General features: G+C 36.4%; 1 protein-coding gene across 1 annotated transcript; it reads left to right on the top strand.

Moving 5' to 3' along the window:
* Nucleotides 1-14,803: 14,803 nt before the first annotated feature.
* LOC105987854 (olfactory receptor 2AP1-like) lies at nucleotides 14,804-15,742 on the top strand. Its single transcript, XM_013019281.1, has one exon. The coding sequence runs from the start codon at nucleotides 14,804-14,806 to the stop codon at nucleotides 15,740-15,742; it is 939 nt and encodes a 312-aa protein (XP_012874735.1).
* Nucleotides 15,743-16,075: the final 333 nt, after the last annotated feature.

Here is a 16,075-nt window from a genome sequence, read left to right as displayed (position 1 = left end):
CATCCACTCCTGACTTCTATTCAATCTGCACTTCAAATTCAGGTATTTGAGTGGAGTGGTAATTAACAGATCAAGAAAACTGTGAAAATAATAGCAGATGCATTAAAATATCATACCTACACATATTATCAATTGTAGTAGAAGTTTAGGTTTTATAATTCATAGTTGCCAATTCAAGGTAGAATTAAAAATTCAAGCATCCACACCACCATATTCCACAATTTAAATATGTAATACCATATGTTCTGTTATAATAAATATTATAGCATATAACCTTTTATATGTGTCTTATATTCTTATTTTGTAACACAGTAATATATATGTACTATATCATTACACAAATACATTATATTACATTTATATTATACAATATGTGTTATATATTTATTATGTAATATTGACATATTATATTTATTTGTAATATATAGTATACATAAGTTTTATATTGTACAATACATATAATTGTGTTTTTAAATTAGCCTATGTTAATAATATGAGAATGTACATGTACACAATATATTTTAAACAAATTCACCTACTCCATCATATTCCTATTTCTTCCCTTCCTTTCTCATCTTTTTTTTTTTATTGTGAAAATACCATATAGAGGGGTTACAATTATATGAGCAAGGTAATGAGTACATTTCTTATCAAGCTTTGTTGCTTCCTCTTTTGTTTCTCCTTCCCATCCCTTCCCATCTCTCCCTCCACCAGACCCCTTCCACCCCCCCATGCCAAAGTTGTAAAATTCATTTTATGACATAATGTCTTGTACTTCTCATTGTTGCAATGGGTCCACCTGTGTCCCTATTTAAAAAATTTGTTTTTTCTCTTCCCTTCCACAAATTATACCAACATCAAATACAATGAAAACAGGGGTTATACCGTGGGGGAGGGACATACAAAGGAACAAGGAAATCATCTTATAAATGTATTAGAAACAATAGCAAGAAAGAAAAAAACATTTGAGTCCTTATCTTGGAGTTCATTTTGCCTAACATCAACTTATCTGACCGTTTCTGCTTGTCTCAGACATATACTAGTTATTGCAAATAAGGGAAACCATGAGACCTATGTTTCTTTGGGCCTGGCTTATTTCACTTAATACAACTTTTTCCAATTCTTTCCATTTCCTAACAAATGGGGTAATGTCATTCTTTGTGATGGAGGCATAACATTCCATTTTGTATATATACCACATTTTCTTGATCCATTCATCTACTGAGGGGCATCTGGGTTGGTTCCATATCTTAGCTATGGTAAATAATGCTGCAATAAACTTAGTTGTGCTTTCTCATCTTTTTTCAAAGTATTTGGTGGGATTCATCTTCATATGTAATGCCACCACAGTTCTCTTTTCTTCTCAGAATCCCCATTTTTCCTCTTCTCCTGGTGATCACCTTCTATATAGTCACCTTTTACATTTATTTCCTATTACTGTTGCTCCAAAATACTTTGTTTCTGGGTTTTCTTTTCTTGTGGTGCTAGGGGCTGTCCCCAAGTTTGTGTGCATGCTAAGGACGGTGCCACTGAAGACATATTTTGCTCCTCAAGTTGTGTTTTCCCCAAACAAAACTGGCTGCTAGTTTTTTCTTTTGAGTGGGTCCTGGGGCTTGAACTCAGGGCCAGAGCAGTTGTCATGAGCTTTTTGTGTTAGGGTGGTGCTCTCTACTAAGTCACAGCTCTACTTTCAGTGTTTTAGTGGTTTACTGGAGATAAGAGTCTCAGTGACTTTCCTGCTTGGGTTAGCTTTGAACTGTGAAGTATTCTTTGTAAGACACAGACTGAATGCTTAAGCTGAATCTTGAACTTTCTTTAGCCTCTTTGAGTTTCCCTTGTTTTTTTTTTAATCATCAGTAAAATACAAGTATATTACAAATAATTTGAGTTTCATTCTACAAACTCTTGATCTATTGGTTAGGATCTTGGGGTCTAAGCTAATGCTTACAATCCTAGAAAATCAGGAGGTTGCAATCTTTTTTTCTTTTTTCTCTTTCTTCTGAATCTCTAAAATGAGTCAAGTCAGGCCATTGTTTCTGTGAGAATTAGTGGAGAAACTGAAGAATCAAGGTGTAGCCTAGGGTGCAGGAAGAGGACTTGGGGAAACCTGGGCTTCAAAGCTCCTGCACAAAAGGACCTTATCAATGGGCAAGTTTATTTTGTGTTCTGACCTTTGGTTTCTTCCTCTGTGAAATGGCTGTGTTAGACCAGGATTATGAGGTTCTCTTTCCATCTCAAGGAAAGGGGTTGCAATCTTATTGATTGCAGTTCAAAGACAACTAGGGCAGGTAAATTTGTGAAACTCTTATTTCCAATTAATCAGGAGAAAGCTGGAAGAGGAGCTTTGGCTGAAATCAAACCTCCTCTTCTAACATTTTTGTGGTTCATTGGATTTAAGAGTCTCATAGATTTCCTGTTTACTCTGGCTTTGAACCAAGATCCTCAGATTGTGGCCTCCTGAGTAGCTAGGATTGCAGGTGGGAGCCACTGGTGCTCAGCATTGGTGTTTGAGAGGTTGTACTTGGTAAGCAGGTACCACCTCAATTGAAACACCACTTGACACATGACTATCAGCACTATTTTGTGTTAGTTTTTCATCCCCCTGCCTGAGGAGGTCTTGTATTTTCTCCTGGGTGCTATGTTTTCTACATAGCTTGAAATAAGAGACATTCACCATTAGACCGGTTTAGTTTTTGAGAAGGGCTCTGGCTTAAACTGCAATCCTCTTGATCTCAGCCTTCTGAAACACCTGAGATTACAGGTGTAAGCCATCATGTCTGTGTACATGCACATTTTAAACTATGCAATATTAATATAATTCTCTCATAATGTACCTTATTGCTCCATGCATGTTTTACCCGTCATCTTTCCAATTTGTAATATTGAGACACTTACTTTCTTGCAGATGTCTCTTGTGTTGATAGCTGTTTGAATTCATTTATTCCTTAACACATGCACTTGCTTTGAGTAGTGTTTTCTTGAACTCCAAATATGATTTCCAAATTCCCAACTATCCTGGTAATGTGAATTATAGAACCAAATGTACCCTAAGCATGTTAGAAGCTTTTGTTCATCACACTGTATTTTGTATCTCCAATATGTTCTTTATAAACTAATACAATGTAGTTAGATAACAGGAAGTTTGTGCTAGATACAGAAATAAGCACTTTATGTCAATTATGTGTCGTCAGAACTATTCCTTCCAATGCTCTGTGCTTCTGTTGTCCATTCTCATGCTTCAGTTTCTAATTCCATTACAAATGTACATACTTAGCCATTGGTTTCTAATTTCTAATTTCCTGAAGTTTCACTGCACTCAAATTATGTTACTTTTAACAACTTCTTAGTCATCCTTTGTGTAATCTAGTTTTATCAATGCCTATCTACTATCCTACATAAAAAGTATACAAATAATGTTGGAAATGATATCATCTTAGGAATGCCTTTTCTAAATTGTAACAACCCAGTAAGATGTACTCATTCAAGACATTTATTTAGGTCTCAAAAATGTCACAAATGACAGAAGTTAGTATACTTACATCTCTGGGAGTTAATTGTATCTTTTTATTAGTGGTTTACAATTATTTTTAGAGAAAAATATTTTAAAATAAATATTATGTTGAAGCTTAACATGATATGATTTCCAGTAGCCTAGACATAAACCCTTTACTTGAGATTTCTCTCTGTAGTTGATTGCTTCAAGTTTCTCTCCATCCATGTAGAGCTGTCATCCATCAGGTGAGGAAACTGCTTCATTTCTTTTTTAATCATTGAAAGTGGGTCCACAGATCTCTGGGTATCTTTGAATAGTGGATATCGTGATTTCTTTTGCTTAGTTTTGCTTACTTGTTGGGGGGAAGATTTTCCAATTTTAATTTCTATATTTATATTATTTGCCCAATATGTAACCAAGTTGATAAACACAGGAGTCCATGATAACTCACATTGGAAAACCACTTAATGAACTTGGGGGAAAAAACCCAATCTGCCTTAGTAGCCATGGGAACACGGCCTGTAGAGACCAGAGAAAGCACTAGGAGCATTGCCAACAGATTGTTAGGAAAACATTAGGAACCAAATAAATTTTGTCCAGTTTCTTTTCATTCATTCCTGTGTTGTAAGACAGCTTATTTATGTGGATCTCTTTTCCTGCTTTATCAGTTTGTTTAACAGTAAACAAATTCCATGTTAGTATCCCCAAACTATCATTCAGTTCTAATTTCATTATGTTCTCCTCAGGCCAAATATAAAACCTTTTCAGTCAAAATTAATAATTCCAGCATAGGTTCCTAAGTTTATTTATTTATTTATTTATTTTTGGGGGGGGTCTGGTCGTGGGGCCTGAACTCTGGGCCTGGGCACTGTCCCTCAGCTCTTCAGCACAAGGCTAGCGCTCTACCACTTGAGCCACAGTGCCACTTCTGGCTTTTTTCTTTTTGCTTATGTGGTGCTGAGGAATCGAACCCAGGGCCTCATGCATGCAAGGCAAGCGCTCTACCACTGAGCCACCTTCCCAGCCCAGGTTCCTAAGTTTAGAAAGTAAACATTCTCTAAGAGAGCTGAAACACATTTTTCTTTTTTTAAATATTAATTTTTTTATTGTAAAGATACTGTACAAAGGCCGGGCACTGGTGGCTCACACCTGTAATCCTAGCTACTCAGGAGACTGAGATCTGAGGATCACGGTTCAAAGCTAACCCGGGCCTGTTGCAACAATGAGAAGTACAAGTTGTCATGTCGAAAACGAGCTTTACAACATTGGTGGGGGGGGGAGGAGGGGGAGGATTGGGTGGAGGGGGGAGGCTGGGAAGGGATGTGAAGGGTAAACAAAGGAGGAGGCTGCAATGCTTGTTAAGAAATGTACGCATTATCCTGTCCATGTAATTGTAACCCCTCTGTACAGTATGTTCACACACACACACAAAAATAAAATTAAAAAAAAAAAAGCTAACCGGGGCAGGAAAGACCATGGGACTCTTATCTTCAATAAACCACCAGAAAGCTGAAAGTAGCATTGTGGCTCAAGTGGTAGAGCGCTAGCCTTGAGTTGAAGAGCTGAGGGACAGCACCCAGGCCCAGAGTTCAAGCCCCAGGACCAACAAAAATAATTTTTTTAAAAAGATACTGTACAAAGGGGTTAAAGTTAAATGAGTAAAGTCATGAGTACAATTCCTATAGAACATTGTTACCTCCTCCTTTGTTTTTCCCCTACCATCCCTTCCCTCCCCACTTCTCCAACTCGCTCCTCCCCCCTCCCAACTCCCCTGTCCCACAAACTGTAAAGTTCGTTTTAAACATAGTATTTTGTACATCTCATTGTTACAATGGGCAAACCTGTATCCTTTTTTCAGCATTTTGTTATTTCCCTTCCCCTTCCCAAATTAGAAAAATGTATATACAAAATGCAGGACACCAGAATAAAATACAGTGAAAACAGAGGTTATACCATGGGGAAAGAACATACAACAGAAACAAAAAAAAATCACGTAGTACATTATAAGTACATTAAAAACAACAGCAACAAAGATAAAACTTCTTGTGTCTCATTTTGCTTGGGGTTCATTTTGCTTACCATGTGCATAGCTTTTGACCTTTTCTGCTTGTCCTAGACATATACTAGTTAATGCAAATAAGGAAAACCATGGGACCTATGTTTCTTTGGGCCTGACTTACTTCACTTAATATGATTTTTTTCCACGTCTTTCCATTTCCTGACAAATGGGGTGATGTCATTCTGATTGAGGCATAGAATTCACACACACACACACACACACACACACACACACACACACACACACACACACATTTTCTTGATCCATTCATCTACTGAGGAGCATGTGGATTGGTTCCATATGTTAGCTATGGTGAATAATGCTGTGAAATGCATTTTTCATGCATTCACATTTTTGATATTTAAAGTTTAATACTCAGGAATTTCTCCGACTTCTTAGAGGTCCATATGATTTAAAATCAATCTTTTTGGATTTCAAATTTTGACATAAAATTTCTCCTAGAGCAAAAAAACAGTAGATTCTACTATATGAAATTATCATGTGTTAAATAAATTTATCTTGCAAGTAGTATATGCATATTATGTGGAATGATTAAATTAACCAGCTTACCTTTTCTTTCCTTATTTTGGATTATAGATTTGAATTTACTGTCTGAGGTGCTTTATAATGTGCAAGATATTGTTTCTGAGTACAGTCAAACTGCTATTCAGTAGGTGTCAAAACTTATTGCTCTTGTCCAATTGAAACTCTGTATCCTTTGAACGACAACAAAAAGGGTATTAATGGCTGTGAAGAAATGTAGAAATAGATTAATGAGTAATTGTTATTGGGTAAAAGGTTCCTTTTGGGAGTGATAAAAATGTTCTAACTTTAGATTATGGTGATGCACACAATTTTGTGAGTACTAGTAAAAATTATGTAATTGAACAATTATAATTTATACTTCTACTGTGTGGCCTATAAATTACATATTAATAAAAGTGTTTTGCTATTTAAATTTTTATTGCCTATTTTTAAGATGCAAAATATGCTAACAATATACAAATTATTGTGACAAGATCTCAAAGCTCAAGGGCATTTGAAACAGAATCTTTGCCCCTTGCCTCTACCCAGTTTATAATATTGCAATACAATTATTTAATTGTTATTAAAACCTGATGCACAGAGAGATTAGAGTTACATAAGTCAGTAAAAAGAGCATTTCTTTTTAGAAATGCTCTCTCTCTCCCAGTTTTTCTCTCCCATCCTACCCACAAATTGTGGTGTTCATTTTCAACAGTGTCCACTGAATACTACTACTATCTTTGTTTGCCCTTTGTGCCTCCATTTCTGTGTTACTCCGTCTCCTCCCAAAGCCTGTAAATGAACAAACAAGATAAAAGAAAAAAATCACAAAAATCAAAAAAGGAGAAACCACCTCTTGTTTTCTTTTCCTAGAGTTCATTTTGATAAATATTATTTTGTATGGTATGGTGCACATAGACATTGTGCCATTGTATTCTTCTCCTAAAAGTGTCCACTTTTGGTCTGTGTATGAATATTGTATAATTTATGATGTTCCAGTTTGTTTTTGATCTAGTGTCTGCATATGAAAGAAAACATACACTGTTTGTCTCTCTTTGCTTGGCTTACCTGTTTGGTTCTAGGACCATTCATTCCCCCGAAAATGACAAATTTTGCTTTTTCTAAAGGTCATGTAAAATTCCATTGTGTATAGGCACCATATTTAGAACCACTCATCTACTGTATGGCATCTGAGCTGTTCCTACAACTTGACTATTGTGAATAGTATAGCAATGAACATGGATGTGCATGTGTCTTTATGATAGCCTGGCTTGTGATGTTCTGGGTAGATGCCCAGGAGTGGTAAGGCTGGTCAAAGGAAGATCTTTGTTTATTTCTTTGAGAAACCTCCAGACTGACATCCAGAGTGATTGTACTAGATTACATGCTGCCAGCAGTGAAATATGGTTCCTTTCCCCCACATCCCTGCCAACATCATTTGTTGTTCAGTTTTATTATGCTTGTCAATCTAACTCGGGCAAGATGAAATCTCACTAAAATGTGGGGAATGCAAGTTACATGAGCTGATCTGAAACTTTGGCAAGTAGAAGGGTATAAAATTAACTCTCAAAATCCTGTAGCATCTCTGTATGTCACTAGTGAAAAGAGCGAGAGTGAAGTCAGGACAACAACTCCATTTGTAATAGCCTCAAAAATACCTAGAAATTAACGTAACCAAACATTAAAGGACATATATGATGAAAACTTTAACAACCCAAAAAAGGAAATTAAAGCAGATTTTAGGAAGTGGGAAATCTCCCATGCTTCTGGATTGGAAGGATTAATATCATGACAATGACAAAACTGCCCAAAGCTATCTAAAAATTCAATGCAATATGCGTCAAAATCCCAACAACATTCTTTAATGATATAGAAGAAACAATCCATATGGAAACAACAGAAGTCCCTGAATAGCAAAATGAATCCTTACCAAGAAGAATAGTGCTGGAGAAATATCAATACCAACCAAGCTTCAAACTCTATTACAAAGTTGTAGTAATAAAAACAGGTTGGTACTGGCATATGAACAAGCCTGAGGACCAATGGAATAGAATGGAAAACCTAGAAATGAACCTATAGAACTATAGCCACCTAATATTTGATAAGGGATTCAAAAACAAGTGATGGAAGAAAGACAGTCTCTTCAACAAATGGTGCTGGCAGAGCTGGCTATACAAGTGCAGAAAACTGAAGGTAGATCCTTGCACCAGAATCCATTCCAAATGTATCAAAGATCTCAGTGTAAGATCAGATAGCCTGAAAATATTACAGGAAAGGTTAGGGGAAACATTAAAGCTCCTAGGCACAGGTTGAAACTTCCTAAGTAAAGATCCAGAATCACAACAAATCAAAGAAAGACTGGAACTCCTCTGTACAGTAGTTTTGCAATTAAAAAACATGAAAAAAAAGAAAGACTGGATAAATGAGATTGCATCAAACCAAAAAAATTCTGTATGGCAAATGATGTATCTAGCAAGATAAATAGAAAGCCCACAGAATGGGAGAAGATCTTTAGTAGCAATGCATAATCAAGGGCCTCATATATAAATATACGCAGAGCTTACAAAGTCAAACCTCCCAAGCAACCCAATTAATAAACGGGCTAAAGACTTAAAGAGTGACTTCTCTGAAGAAGACACATGAACAGATGTTCAACATCTCTGGCCATAAAAGAAATCAAAACAACATTGAGATTCTACCTCATTCCGGTTACAATGGCAATTATCAAGAAAACTATTAATAACAAATGCTGGCATGGATGTGGCCTAACGGAAACACTAATACACTGTTGATAGAAATGTAAACTTGTTCAACCACCCTGGAAAGCGGTATGGAGGTTCCTCAAAAGACTAAACATAATATTTCCCTAGATCCAGCAATCCTACTCCTGGCATGTATCCATTTGACTGCAAATTAGGCTGCACTAATGCCACCAGCACAACCATGCTCATTGCAACATTGTTTACCATAGCCAAGATATGGAATCAACACAGATGCCCCTCAGGAGATGAATGGATAAAAAAATATGGTATATATACACAATGGAATTCTATGCTTCTATCAGAATGACATTGCTACATTTGTAAGGAAATGGAAAGAGTTAAGAAAAAATTATACTAGGTGAAGTAAGCCAGACCCAAAGAAACAGAGGCTCAATGTTTTTCCCTCATTTTAGTAATTAGAATGTGCCTATAAATCTATTAATAAACTCAATGGATAGGAAAAGACAAATTATGACACTTGGACATGATTAATTAAATGTCAGTCTAAAGATTCACTTAGTTTGAGCAAAGGAGGGTATTCTTGGGAGAGGAACACAGAGCTCAATGGCTATGTGTATATAATATTATATATAAATTGATATTTATTGAAATGAACTCCAAGAATGAAATCAAGAGGTTTGTTATTGCATTGTTCGCACTTCTTTATTTTTGTCCCCTTTTTATTATTTTTGGCCCCTTTTCATTTACTTTTTACTTGGTTTATTCCCTTCTGTCGCTGTTTTTGATTTCTGTATCCTTTGTCTTGTGTATAAATTTATTTGACTTGGGGAGGGGAAGAGGAAGCACACAAATGGTGGGACAAAGGTTGAACCTATTCAGGAGTGAAACCCATAGGGACCATGTTGGAAATGAACTATACAACTTGGATTGGGGGGATTTGGGAGGGGGAAAACTGTGAGAGAAAGAAGGAGAGGGTGACACTGTTCAAAAGGAAATGTACGCATTATCTGACTTATGTAATTTTATCCTTCTATGCATAATCTTTACCATAAGATGAAAAAGTGAGGTGTGGAAGAACAGAGATTTTTGGGTTTTCTATTCTATCCTCAGCGCCTGAAGTGTAGTTCAGTAGTAAGAATATTCTCCAATATGCATAATTACCCAAATGAAAATACATGATGCATTTATTGGTTTTGTTTCACTTTATTTGTGGTTTTACCAAGGATTATTGATACACTAAATCATTATTTATACACTAGGTTGTTTCCTTGTGTATGTGTACTGTGGGGTTTTTTTCTGTTTTTTTTCCCCTTCTGAGTCATTTTGAAGTTGTTAGGAAAGGATGAGGTCCAAATGCAAAGGCATATGCCGAAAAACCAATGTTCTTTCCATCAAAATGTGTCTAAAGCTATTATTTTACAATGGAGAATTTCCTTTCTTTCACGACAATGAAATTCTTTTGATTGTGTTACTGAAGGCCTGTTTCACCTGCTTGTTTCTCAAGGTGTAAATGAAGGGGTTCAGCATAGGAGCGTTGGAGGTGGTGAGGATGGTCACACCCTTGTTGACAAGCCATCGAATCCTTGGCTGAAGGCTTCACATAGATGAAGATGCAGCTGCCATAGGTGATAGAAATCACGATCATGTGGGAAGAGCAGGTGGAAAAGGCCTTTTTCCTTTGCTTGGCAGAGGGAATTGTTGAGTGGTCTTAATAATGCATATGTAAGATAGAAGCACACATATTAGGTCATGACAAAGATTAACACAGCATAAACTATAAGCATCTGCTTTAAGAGCCATCTTTCTGAGCATGAGATCTTCAGGAGGGGGGTATGCTTCACAGCCAAAATGGAAACTCTTTTGTGCAACTGCTTAAAGATAATAAAAAAATTAACAACAGACAATTCCTTGTAGCACTACTAATGTAGCTTTCAGTTGAACTTGTATTTTTTTACAGTATGCATATATATTTTGAATTGCTAAGGAGTTTAGTAAACCTTCGAAAATCATGATAGTCAGGAAAGAATATGTAGTCTTTGTGCAAGAGGTATTACCTATAGAGATGAAGTGAATGAATGAACATATTTATATAATATTTATGTTCATCTTCATCTTGCTATAAATAGCTTCTTTCCATTTTTACTGTCTTATGGCCCAGGGATCATTTCCCAATGGGTCCTCACTTTTATATTCTCCAGCTCATCACAGAGGGATCTACAGTAGGACTGACTCCCTCCATAAGGTAGGAGAGGGCTGGTGATGCTTGTGTTTAACTAGAGGATCACGGTGCACTCTTTGCTTTACTGCATGGTCTAAGTTCATCTTTATTGATCTAGCTTCACACACATTCTTTTTTTTTTGTGGAATAAACTTTCATTGATTTCCACAAAAGCAGATACAATCCAACACATAGGATTTTATTGTATAAATGTACTTTTTAGAATAAATGTTATACCATTCTTATGCATGTAGAGCTTAGAGGGTCAAAATACATCCAATGCCATTTTCATCCTATACTTCTTCTCACTTCCTATGGATGCTGTTTTGTTATTTTCGTCCTCAACAATTTCGTCCTGGACCAATTCCTTTGTAAGGAGTACTTAAATATGAGAGGGCATCAACAGAAGGAGATAGGGTAAATGTGGCAGTCATATAATTAATTAATTCTAGGCATGATTTTACTTTGGAAAAAATGATCTGTAACTGAATGAATATGGAAAAGTTTGGGAAACACCTTCTCTTGGAAATTTCTTTTAAGCACAAATAAAACTTGCCTTTTCAAAATTACCTTCTAGAATGTAAATCTTTTTTTGCCAAATAAACTTGAGTCAGGTATTTATTACTTGATAAAATCTTATATGAGTCATTGCATGCAATAGTCATTATTATAAAAGATTATTATCCTTTAAAACATTTGATATGAATTTTTCTTATGAAAAAGTTACCATTTTAATAATTTATTTAGTAGATTTTTTTGGGGTATTGCTTCTGGTCCTGGGGCTTGAATTTAGAGCCTGGGTGTTGTCTCTGGACTTTTGTGCTCAAGGCTCTACCACTTGAGCCATAGCTCCACTTCTGTTTTGTTTGTTGATGGTTAATTGAAGATGATTCTCATGGGCTTTCCTGCCCAGGGCTAGCTTTGAACCTTGATCTTTGGATCTGACCTTCCCAAGTAACTGGGATTACAGACATGAGCTACCAGTGCTCCTCTAGGTAAGATTTCTACTAATATAAAAAATTGTTTTGCTCTCATTGTTGATCTCTCATTGATATTTTCACAATCAACTCAAGAATAATTTATAATTTTTATTATATCAGAAAAGATTTATGTAAGAAATGGAAAATTCAGAACATAAAAGTTTTTTTTTTGGTGGGGGGGGGGGATCCGGTTGTGGGGCCTGAACTCTGGACCTTAGGCCACAAGATTAAGATTGGTAGCTTGAAATTATTTGAGATATTCTAGCTATTTTCATGTAGAAAGATAAAAATCATTTCTAATTGATTAAATCACAAGACTCAAAGCTTTAACAATGTCATAGCACAAGATTTTGAACATAAAATCTTTTTTTGTAAAAAAGTGCTATTTATACATTTCTTTAATTTTCCATTTTCTTTTTCTAAAAATATATTTTATTGTTGTTGTAGAGGTGATATACAGAGGGTTACAGTTACATTAGTCAGGTAATGAGTGCATTTCTTCTTGAGCAATGTTGCCTCCTTCCCTTGCTTGCTCCTAGATTTTCCCTCCTGGATCCCCACCCACAAGTTGTAAAGTTCATTTTCCACAGGGTGTCTAGTGAGCACCACTGCTGCATTTGTTCACCTTTGTCCCTCTATTTCTGTGCCTTTCCTTACCTTCACCAAAACAAGTAAGCTAACAAACAAAACAAAAGGAAAAGACAACAAAAACCACATCAAGAACAAAAAAAGTCATTTCCATTCATTTTATTTTTCTGTAGTAAGTATACATTCTATTAGATAATGTACTCAGATGTAGATACTCATAATTTCAAGTAACAGTTAAATTTATATATTTGGCACAAAGATTCAGATTATTCACTAATATAACAGAATTTTTAAGCTAATACTGGATAACTCCATAGCATTTAATATCTTTATGGTATTAATTCTTTTGTGTGCCCGTCCTGCAGCTTGAACTCAGGGCTGGAGTGCTGTCCCTGAACCTTTTTGCTCAAGGCTAACACTCTACTACTTGAGCAACAGCTCTACTTCCGGGTTTTTTAGTGAGTAATTGGAGTTACAGTCTCACAGATTTTCCTGCCTGGTCTGAAGTCAAATGGCGGTCCCCAGATCTCAGCCTCCTGAGTAACTATGATTACAGATACAACCACTGGGGTCCAACAATGCTAATGTCTTTGATTCTTACAATTAGCTTGTGAAGTTTTTAGCAAAAGATTGTCTTCTCCAAAAGTAGAAATTGTTCACATTATAATATTAGGTGCATTGAAACTTTTCTAATATAAATTCTACTATTTAATAAAATTTCTAACTTGGTATTAGCTGCCCTTTTGTCTATGTTAAATACATTTGGAATTTTAGTTTGCAAAATATAATTTTTTCTTTTTTTTGCCAATCATGGGGCTTGAACTCTGGGCCTGAGTGCTGTCCCTCAGCTCTTCATCTAAAGGCTAACACTCTACCACTTGAGCCACAGCACCACTTCTGGCTTTTTTCTGCTTATGTGGTACTGAGGAATCGAACCCAGGGCCTCATGCATGCAAGGCAAGCACTCTACCACTGAGCCACCTTCCCAGCCCAAAATATAAAATATTTGTGACTATTGTAAACAAATTACATATTGGAATATGAGAATATACCAATATATATATAGTAAAACACTTGCTAAAATGAAAAAGAATCTTTATTTTGGGTAGGATGAAGCATTATCTTGTTAATATTTCTTCACATCTACATTAAATGAGTTTTTAGGGCATTTAATGAGTCCTTGCCATCAGCTAGCAATAGTAGTTGACAAGAATATTGAACACTATTAAGAATTCAGAGCTGGGAGCTCGTGGCTCACACCTGTATTCCTAGCATCTCAGGGGGCTGAGATCTGAGGATTGTGGTTCAAAGCCAGCCTAGGTAGGAAAGTTCATGAGACTTTTATCTCCAAATAAACATCAGAAAACCGAAAGTGATGCAGTGGCTCAAAGTGACAGATCACTAGCCTAGAGCAAAAGAGCTCAGGAGCAGAGGCTAGGCCCTGAGTTCAAGCCCCATAACTGATGTTTTTTAAAAAAAGAAAAAAAAGGAAAGAATTCAGCTGGCAGTAGTGTACTCATTAGCTGACTTATGAAATAGCAACCCCTCTGTATAATGCCTTACTTTTTAAAAGGAATTCAACTGGGTGCTGGTGGCTCACATCTATCATCCTAGCTCCTCAGGAGGCTGAGATCCAAAGAATTGAGGTTCAAGATCAGCCTGTGCAAAAGTCTGTGAGACTGTATTTCCAGAATAACTGGCAAGAAGCCAGGCGAGAGGTATGGCTCGAGTGTTAGAGAAAACTATGCAGGTCTTGAGCTGTTGCAGGTGCACACAGTTATCATAATCCAAAATACCACACAAAATAAAGAATACAAAACAACAACAGCAACAATAACAAAAGAAAACAATAAACCCAGATTAGTTCTTTGCAAATGTGGCAGCATCCAGTAACTTGAGAGAGAAAAATCAGTATAGAAAGAAGGGAAAATATGAACAAGTGTGGAGATAATTACTCATATAACTTAAAATAATTCAACCTGTTCCAAAGAAACAGGACTTTTGTTATTTAAAAAATAAAATAGGTATAGGTGACTTTTTTTTTTGCTAGATAGAATTTTTTTCCCCACAACAAGTGTAGAAAACAATTCAGAGTTTAAAAATTTTGGCTTTTGATTGCTCCTCCGCCCTAGTATTGTATTTCAGTAAGAATCATGAACCTTCAGTCTTGTTACAATGACACTGCTGTTATTTTCTACCTTGACTTGCCTGAAGTTAATGATGGGAAACCAAACCTCAGTGACAGAGTTCATTCTTCTTGGACTAACAAATGATGTCAAGCTTCAAGCCCTACTTTTCCTTTTTCTGTTCCTCACTTATTTCTTCAGTATCACGGGCAACTTGGTCATCATCACTTTGACCCTGTTGGATTATCGCCTCCAGACTCCTATGTATTTCTTCCTCCGTCATTTCGCATTTTTGGAAGTATCTTTTACCTCTGTCTTTGTTCCCAAAATGCTAGTCAACATTGGAACTGGAGACAAGACTATCTCCTTCGCTGCTTGTTTCACCCAGTATTTTTTTGCAATCCTTCTGGGAGCGACCGAATTTTACCTCTTAGCTGCCATGTCCTATGACCGCTACGTTGCCATTTGCAAACCCTTGCATTACACAGCAATCATGCGCAGGGGACTTTGCCAAGTCCTTGTCCTAAGTTCCTGGTTCTCTGGTTTTGTGGTTGTCATTGTGCCGCATACGATGACTCTTCAGCTGCCATTCTGTGCCTCGAACGTTATCAATCACTATTGCTGTGACTATACCATTCTGCTGCATTTATCCTGTTCAGACACACATGCCATCGAAGTGCTTCAGTTTGTCCTCGCCGCCGTGACCTTGATTCTCACCTTGGTGCTGGTGATTCTTTCCTATGCGTACATTGTCAGGACCATCCTGAAATTCCCTTCTGCTCAGCAGAGAAAGAAAGCTTTCTCTACATGTTCCTCTCACATGATTGTGGTCTCACTTTCTTATGGCAGCTGTATCTTCATGTACATAAATCCTTCTGTGAAAGAGGCAGCCAATTTTAATAAGAGAGTGGCAGTTTTAAACACCTCTCTTGCCCCTCTGTTGAACCCATTCATCTACTCGCTGCGAAACAAGCAAGTGAAAACGGCCTTCAGAGACATGATCAGTAAGATCATTTTTACAAGAAAGTGAAGACCATGTGAAGCTCATTGTTAAAACAATAAATGTCTAGAAGACTGTAGTTGCCTAGTCTTGTAATTTAAATATGTTTTCTGAATTTTATAGTTGGTATTCTTGTTTTTACACCAATGACGAAAAACTACTTTTTACATTGTTTTCCCATTTTACTTTTCAAAAATATTGAGATGTGTATGTATGTATGTGTGTTTACTAATCTTTTGTTGCTATTTTTATCTATTTATATCTCACTTCTTTTGTGTATATGCTGGTTATGGGGTTTAAGCTCAGAATCTGGGTGCTGTCCCTTAGTTGCTTTGCTAAGGGCTAGTGCTCTACCACTTGAGA

The sequence above is a fragment of the Dipodomys ordii genome, unplaced genomic scaffold (genome assembly GCF_000151885.1).
Source record: "Dipodomys ordii isolate 6190 unplaced genomic scaffold, Dord_2.0 Scaffold3, whole genome shotgun sequence".
Classification (NCBI taxonomy): Eukaryota; Metazoa; Chordata; class Mammalia; order Rodentia; family Heteromyidae; genus Dipodomys; species Dipodomys ordii.
Note: the sequence above shows the minus strand (reverse complement) of the source record. Positions and strands in the feature narration are given on the sequence as shown.